This window comes from Sinocyclocheilus rhinocerous, unplaced genomic scaffold, assembly GCF_001515625.1.
Source record: "Sinocyclocheilus rhinocerous isolate Xijiao unplaced genomic scaffold, SAMN03320098_v1.1 scaffold200, whole genome shotgun sequence".
NCBI lineage: Eukaryota > Metazoa > Chordata > Actinopteri > Cypriniformes > Cyprinidae > Sinocyclocheilus > Sinocyclocheilus rhinocerous.
Window position 1 is genome coordinate 1,633,188 of NW_015641014.1, and position 8,399 is coordinate 1,641,586.

The 8,399-nt window shown below is 33.8% G+C and overlaps 1 protein-coding gene across 2 annotated transcripts in view; it reads right to left on the reverse strand.

The window, feature by feature from the left end:
• Nucleotides 1-1,934: 1,934 nt before the first annotated feature.
• Nucleotides 1,935-8,399, reverse strand: part of LOC107753583 (proline-rich protein 5-like) — a 10,164-nt gene continuing 3,699 nt past the window's right edge. For both annotated transcript variants that reach the window (XM_016569767.1, XM_016569768.1), the window contains exons 3-10: nucleotides 7,478-7,588; nucleotides 7,316-7,396; nucleotides 5,864-5,912; nucleotides 5,705-5,762; nucleotides 5,500-5,591; nucleotides 5,282-5,422; nucleotides 4,928-5,066; nucleotides 1,935-2,925 (exon numbers count right to left, since the gene is read on the reverse strand). In XM_016569767.1, coding sequence (XP_016425253.1) covers nucleotides 2,387-2,925; nucleotides 4,928-5,066; nucleotides 5,282-5,422; nucleotides 5,500-5,591; nucleotides 5,705-5,762; nucleotides 5,864-5,912; nucleotides 7,316-7,396; nucleotides 7,478-7,588 — 1,210 coding nt within the window. In that variant the 3' untranslated portion in view covers nucleotides 1,935-2,386. The remainder of the gene's footprint in view (nucleotides 2,926-4,927; nucleotides 5,067-5,281; nucleotides 5,423-5,499; nucleotides 5,592-5,704; nucleotides 5,763-5,863; nucleotides 5,913-7,315; nucleotides 7,397-7,477; nucleotides 7,589-8,399) is intronic.

Genomic DNA, 8,399 nt, shown 5'->3' on the forward strand with positions numbered 1-8,399 from the left:
CCCAGCTGTTTACCTTCACAGACATAACCGACTGTTTTTGTAACTCGTGTGTGTTTTTAACAAAGTTGTGTGTGAATGAGAACTTAGTTTAGTACTCACATGCTGTGACAGCCGCTTTCTGTCCGTGTGCTTCGGATGTGTGCACTCAGAAAACTGTATATCAGAAGTTTAAATTCATATGGTTTAAAACGCATGATTTCAGCGTATAAACATGATAATCAGAACCAAAACAGATGTTTTTAGCAGGTCCCAGCTGTAATGGCACAGCTCTATTCTGGAAAAGGGGGCGGGGAGCAGCAGCTCATTTGCATTTAAAGAGACAGGCCCGAAAAACAGCGTGTTTACACGCTTCCTTCATATGCAAATCTGTTTATCTTACCGACAGAGTTACCAAAGAAAATTATAACGAAATCTATCAAAGCATAGAATAAAATATGAGCACGACCAATATAAAACCCAGCCTATTTGTTCACAGACTTCACACATAACCTTTGAAACACCCATAAACGTGAAGCATAAAAAGTATTTTACTACAAATTCAGTCTGGTTGAGGTTGTCCACAGCAGCACACATGAAAGCTGATAACAAATTCAGTATGAAAGTAAGCACAGACTTCAGAAATGACAGTGCAAGGTATTAAAGTACCACTGTAAACTTTTTACATTCCTAAAAAATGTTGCTTGTGTAAAAACCTATGCAAGTATGCTCAATCTCAAATCTATAAAACTACAGAGAAATTCATTATCTTATAACCTAAATCAAAAAGCTTACATACATAGAAAACAGAAACAAAAATCACAAAAAACTCTTTAAAGTACCTTATAATTTTTTATACAATGGGGCTTTTATGCATCATTTCAATTTCATAATCTGGAATAAGCATTTATCCAATTATACTTATGCGTATTTACCAATTAAATTAACTCCTAAATTCTAAAGAAATCTGATAATAATCTTTTTAAATTAAAGAATACCTTTTTATAAAATAGCCTTTTATAGTCAAAAAGTAAAATTTAGCATTCCAGTTTCATCTAACTCCATTTTCTGTATTTATACTATTTTATCAACTAACTAAAAGGGAGTTTTTGTTAACATTCAATTAGCAAACCCTGTTAACTTCCAGGCAGCTCATTATTGTCACATTAAAAAAAGCAACAAGCTTGAGAAACAAACAGCGTGTTCAAGACGTACAATGTTCTGCACTGTATTATCATTAGCGACTGTTATTCTCAGATTAAGAGACTAATTTATTTTCATACCATTAAGACTGCAGGTTAGCTTGACAATGATTAAAAAGCACTAAATGTAGTTAGTTTAAAGCCCTATGACAATAAATAGCGCATGTGATCAAGAGTGACAATAATGGAAGAGATTTCTACATTTAGGCATACTGTCGTCTCATAACACATTACCATACATGAAGCTCATTTAAGGTGCAGTCACAATTTCGCGAATAAAAAGGCCAGTTGTCTATTGTTGATTGGGTATTGATGTATGAAGCACACCTCACACAGGAGAACTAATAAACCAATCATCTTTCTGATGGTCGACGTGGCAAATCCATGTGAAACTCATGAACCCATTGCGAATTCTTTCTCCCTCACGTGAAACTCCCAACTGGGTGAATTCCTACTGGATTTCGTTTGCGAAAATTCGACAAACAACAGTAAATGTGACAACAACTTTAAACAAACTTTAAACAAAATGAGAATGGAAGTTTATTTCTGCCATGGAATAAAAATTTTTTTTTTTTAAATCTCACAATTGCGAGTTTATATCTCACAATTTCAAATGATAAACTCGTAGTTTCGAGTTTACATCTCGCAAATGACTTTTTCCTCAAGATTTTGAGTTTTAAGCTTTTTTTTCTTAGAAGTCAGACTTTTTTTCTGAATTCTGACTTTCTCACAATTCTTTTTTTTCGGCCAAAAAAACAAAAACAAAACGTAATTGTGACTTTTTTTTCTTGCAATCTAGCAGTTCTAAGACAAGTCTTAATTGTGAGATATAAACTCTAAATTGCGAGATAAAAAGCCACAATCACCCTTTTTAATTTTTTTATTCCATTGCGGAAATAAGCTTCTATAAATGAGAGACAGTAAAATGTGTATTAATTCAAATGGAGACATTCCACATCTATTGTCTATGAAAAACTAGAAAAATTCAAAAATTCATCCACAGGTTTAGAACATTATGAAAACAATCACTTTAAATTGAGTATTCTCCCATTTTTCCCACAAAGCAGCCTTGGCTTTTGCGCAAAGCAGGAATGAAATTCCAGTTTTAAAAATCACAACGTACATAGCTACTTCACAAGTTCACAGAAAATAGTGGTAGTTTATAATCTGAAACATCTGAAATGGATTCTTCACAGCAATTGATTCCATCAGCTAGTTTTCCTGCTCGTTCCGAAAGAATCGGAGCGGCAGTGGGAAAAGTCGATGAAGATTCCGTCAGGATCTGATTCCAGTGAGTCCAGCCCCTGCATTACAATCGTCTCCGGACTGGAGGAGCAGCTCGGGGGCGACGAAAGGGCCTTGTCCACCTCGGATGAAGCCATCGGGGCGTCCGCTGCATGCAGACACCCTGCGGAGGTGTGGATGAAGACGGGCGGAGAAATCAGAGCGGGCTGTCCCGTGGCCCCTCGCATCACACCGGACAAGGTGAGGTCGTGATCGAGTGAGAGTCTGGGGGTCGAGCTGGTCTCTATTCCCACAGACAGGGCCGAATAGCCCTGGGGCTCTATGCAGGAAGTGACGTCAAACGCAGAGTGACGCCGGATGCCGACGCTGCCCACAGAGCTCACTTCAGAGTCGTACTCGGCCACAGGGGTCAGCATGGGGATGTTGTAACTCTTGGAGCGCACTACTGGATTACTGGAGGGCAGGTCTGCAGACTTGGACCAGCAATACTGCAAACGCCTCTCTGGAAAGATTTTTAAGAAATGAATAATGATATACCGCTTTTTCATTGAACACATAGCAGTAGTAGTACAGTTCTAACATACTTTATAGATATGTAAGCGGCTATAGATATATAGTTATAGATATATAAGCGGCTGAATGACAAGGGATCAAAGCTGTAAATGTTTCTGGGTGGAGAACATCCTTGCAAGATTTTTAAAAGGACAGTTCATCCATTTATTAAATAAAAGTTTAAAGGAATACGCCACTATTTTTGAAAATAGGCTAATTTTCCAACTCCCCTAGAGTTAAACAGTTGAGTTTTACTGTTTTCGAATCCATTCAGCCGATCTCCGGGTCTGGCGGTAGCACTTTTAGCTGTAGCTTAGCATAGATCATTGAATCTGATTAGACCGTTAGCATCTCGCTCAAAAATGATATTACGCAGCGCCTGAAAATAGTCCCATTGGAAGTTACCTAGCTGGGGACTATTTTCAGGCGCTGCATAATATCATTGCTACCGCCAGACACAAAGATCGGCTGAATGGATTCAAAAACGGTAAAACTCAACTCTTTAACTCTAGGGGAGTTTTATTTTCAAAAATAGTGGCGTGTTCCTTTAATGCATTTTTTACACATTTGATATTGATAGATTTATTCTGCTTTTTTTTATTCTACTGACAGCCTTAGTTTTTAACCGAATAAATAAAGAAACAAATCGTTTTGTGAAAACAATATTTATTTCTGTTTATCTCTCCTCCCTTGTGAAATATGTTATTTGAGATATATAATTGTATTTGTGTATTTTTATGACGTTTGTCTTTGCAACTGTCATCTTAAATTCTATTTATGGTGAAAAGAGATTTACAAACAATTAGAATATAATTAAAATCTGTCTCTTTAGGGTTATACAGCTAACATACAGAACAACATGTAGAAAAACCACACAAAATAAATGTTTTCCAGATATTATTTTAAATGTAGCCAGTTATGTAATTTTGGAAACAACATGCTATAATATTTATATTATAATATAGTGTTTAATATTTATAATTATAATATTAATATAATATAGTGTTTTTTCCTCACACAGTATAAATGTGTCTTAATACATGAAAACAGTCCTTTTTAAAACTCATTTTTGATCTTTAAATCTTTTTTTCCTTCTTCTGTATTTCTATGATGCAGGCAAAAAAGGATTAATTTATGTGTTTTAATTAATTATTCCGTGTGTGTAAATTATGAGGACCATTGAAAAGTAGTGGTGGACAGTTTAATAATGTTTCATTTCTTTGCATTATTAAAATACAAATGTTGGTCATTTTCACTGCTGTCCTTCCAAGCTTTTTTTGCTGAAAATTATATTATAAATTATATATGTATAAAACATATAGTACTGTTTAGAAGTTTGGGGTCAGCAACATTTTTTGATGCTTTAAAGGCTATCAATTTAATTTTGTAACAAATGTAAACTTGCATAAATGTAAATACATTTAATGTTAAATAAGATTTCGGTTTCAAATATTTTGAACTTTCTATTCATCAAAGAATCCTGAAAAAAAATGTAGCATGGGTTCCACAAAAATACAAAACATCACAACTGTTTTCAACATTGATAATAATAATAAGAAATGTTTCTTGAGCACCAAATCATTATACTAGAATGATTTCTGAAGGATCATGTGACACTGAAGACTGGAGTAATGATGCTGAAAATGTAGCTTTGCCATCACAGAAATAAATTACATTTTAAATTATATTATAATAAAAACCAGTTATTTTAAATTCTAATAATATTTCACAATATTACTGTTTTAACTGTAGAGACCCCAAAATTTTGATCCGTAGAATATTTTTTCTTCTGTTCTGCTGTCACTGCCTTGATCTAGTTAAAACTAAAAATTTTAATTTTTTTTTAAAATATACAGCTGCCATTTTAACTTGTGTGAACTATCCCTTAAGTTCTCTTCTTTGGATATCTGAAACTTTGGGTTTTCAAAATGCTGCTTTATTGCTTCTCTCACCGATAACACAGGAGCACTGAGAGGCACCACACTCATGTGAACACAGTCCCTGCGTGCCCAGGTACGGCGACACCACCTTCTGAATGAGAGACTCCAGCTTCAGGTATTCTTCACTCACACCTTTGGATTCATGAACCCCCTGTAAGACATGAAGTTTCACTTTGACTCTTTGAAATATGAATTATAGTCATTGTAGTTGAGACGCACAAGGCCTGTGATTAATGTCTCACTCAATATGACACAACTGCTGAAATCATCGCAAATGACCCGTCCTGAAGTCGCTATGTTATAATCTCTGGGTGCAGCTCATGACAGTATGGCTGGATCTTTCACATGATCTAAGAAGATGTGTACCTGTAACACCAAAAGCATCTGGACGATGGAGGGAGGGACGCGGGCTCGCGGTCTGGACATAGCCTCCTCCAGCTTCATGTTAAGGGTGATGGTGTTTCGGAAGTGCAGCAGGGCCAGCTGACGCACCGATGGCTCCTTCCCCTGAGATGCCATGAACACACACCACTGCTGTAACTGACGTCTGACCAGTTATTTCACACAGGATGACTAGACTGTACCTGGACGGGGTGGAAGATGGCTTGAAGCATGGTGAGAACATCACAAAAGAAGAAGTCCCACGTCTCAGCCAAAGAGTCCAGTAACTTCTGACCTATTTCCAGCCAGAAGGAAAACAGTTTGTGTTGTTCGTGACATACTGTGTAATGGCATTAACATTAAAAATTGTTTTAAGGACTGTTTTGTCTTTAAAATGGGAGGGTATACCTTCATAAAACCTTATTTTGTCCCGTAAAATGACCATGCCTTTAGTTAAAAGCTGATTCTGATAATGAGGAAAAGAGGGAAGAAATGTATGTTTGTTTTAAATGTACATAATAGAACAAACACATCTCTGGGGGAAATACAATTAAATAAATATCTTACCTGGAGGTATTCTGTAAAGAATGAGCCCAACTCAGTTTTCAATAGCTGCCTGATAAAATGAAATATTATAACATTTGAAAAACACATTCAAATATGTTTCGGAAGAACAATCTAATCATTATACCTACATATAGGAGGAATATATATACCTACATATTTATAAATGAAATAGGTAATTATATAAAATAAAATATACACTGTATACACTACCATTCATAAGTTTGGGGTCGGTAACATTTTTTAATGTTTGTGAGAAGTCTCTTAAGCTCACCAAGACTGCATTCTTTTGATGATAAAAACAAACAAACAAATAAATAAGCCGTAAAAACAACAATATTGTGTAATATTATTAGAATTTATATTAAAAAAATTTTATTGTTATATATTTTAAAATGTCATTTATTTTTGTGATGCAAAGCTGAATTTTCAGCATCATTACTCCAGTCACATGATCCTTCAGAAATCTTTCTAATATGCTGATTTGCTGCTCAAGAAACACTTATTATTATTATTTTATCCATGTTGAACAGTTGTGCTGCTTCATATTTTTGTGGAACCATTGCTACATTTTTTTAGGATTCTTTGATGAATGAATAGAACAGCATTCATTTGTCTTTACTGTCAGCCTTTTTCAATTTATTGCATCCCTTGTGGGGAAAAAAAAAGTATTCATTTTTCTTTTAAAAACATATTACTGACCACAAAGTACTGAATGATATACAAATGATTAAAATATATTTTGGATGAAAGTGCCTGTAATTGTACATTTTTGCACTTTCTTCTGCATTATTTTCTTGAGAATTAAGCACATTTCCCCCCAAATTCTTATAAAAGAAATGCTAAAAAAAATACATTATTTATACAATTATTTGTACATCAAAATAGTACTATTTTCATTAATATATTTAATTTATGCAGATTATGTTTTTTATTCACTGTCCAGAATGATTTCCAATAGTGCATTATGAGATACAAACACTGAAAATAATGAGACTCACAACCACACTTAACAGTAAAATAATGCAGATGCATTACAGTAATGAGAATGGGGGGAAATGTGCTTAATTATGACAAAAAATTATGTAATATAATCACAATACAAAAAATATAATCGTAATGGTACAAAAAATAAGCTTAATTTTAAGTTAAAAATTATTTCTTATTTTTTACTTTTGATTTTGGGGTGAAATATGATGTGGGTATGTTTTTCTTAGCTGGGATGTTATTGCTTCACATTTTTTCTCGTAATAGTTACATAATAGTGGACCGAGGCTCTGCGTCCTCTCACAACTGTTCTGTGCTGATAATGTGAAGCCTCCACAGCTGCCAACGTTTACATTTGAAACACTGCTAACAGTTACCATTATAGTGAAATTAATCATTCACAAACCTACTCTCAATTTTTTATAAAAATAAACAAAAAACACAACATACCATGCTGTTTCTCCTCACCTCACACCTTCATTGAGTGTATAGAGTTCATTGTCCGCCAGTCCTTTCTTTTGGAATACAGCAATAACTGCGTTGTGAATGCTAAAATAAATCGCACAGACGTGAAATTACATCTCAGTTTGACACTTATTGACATGCGCTACGCACAAAACCCACACTAACCTGTTCCATGTGGCATTAGGGCCTGATCCTCTCTCCTCCAATGAAGCCTTTTCATTTTTCCCCAGCTGACTCAGATTTGGAGAACTTACCAACTTCAACCGGTACAGAGTCCTCATGGTTCAAACAGAGGGATAAAACACGGTTCAGTTAGTCCAGAACAGCAACAACAAGTGAGAGAAGGGGAGGAGCTGGAAAGATGCAGCTAGAGACGAGAAGGGGAGGAAACTACTGTTTTATTGTAGAGAAACCAATTTCCTTCCTCCTAACATTACATTCCCATCATTTCCTTAGTTTCTCTCTCTCTGTCAAACACACAAAGATAAACCAATCTCGTTTAATAGTTATGCAACACAAAAACACCCTTTCTTTCACACTCCAAGTATAAGGGAGTGACAACCTGCTCCTCCTGTGCGATGTGAGCTGCTTTTAAAATATGTTTACTCTTCGAAGCACTCAAACGTATGATTTTTGCCTATATATATATTTTTGCCTGACTATATCTATATGTATGTATATATATTTTTATATATACATATATAATTACTATACTTATAGATATACACTACTATACATATAATTATTAATATATTATTTTATATTATTGTTATATTGTAATATTTTTTATAATATTAATATTTTTATAATATTACTAGTAATATTTTTGTAATATTGTAATATAATGTAATATTTTTATATTGACCAAAAATAAGATAATGTAATATTTTATATAATATTGTACAAAAGTAAATACACATACATACATAAATATAAAACACACACTTAAATACATACATTTATTTTAACATAAAAAATACAATAAAACAAGTTATATATTTTCATAATGTAACAAAAATAATATAATAACAATTATTTTTTTTATTATATTTAATATTCATTATATATATATATATATATATATATA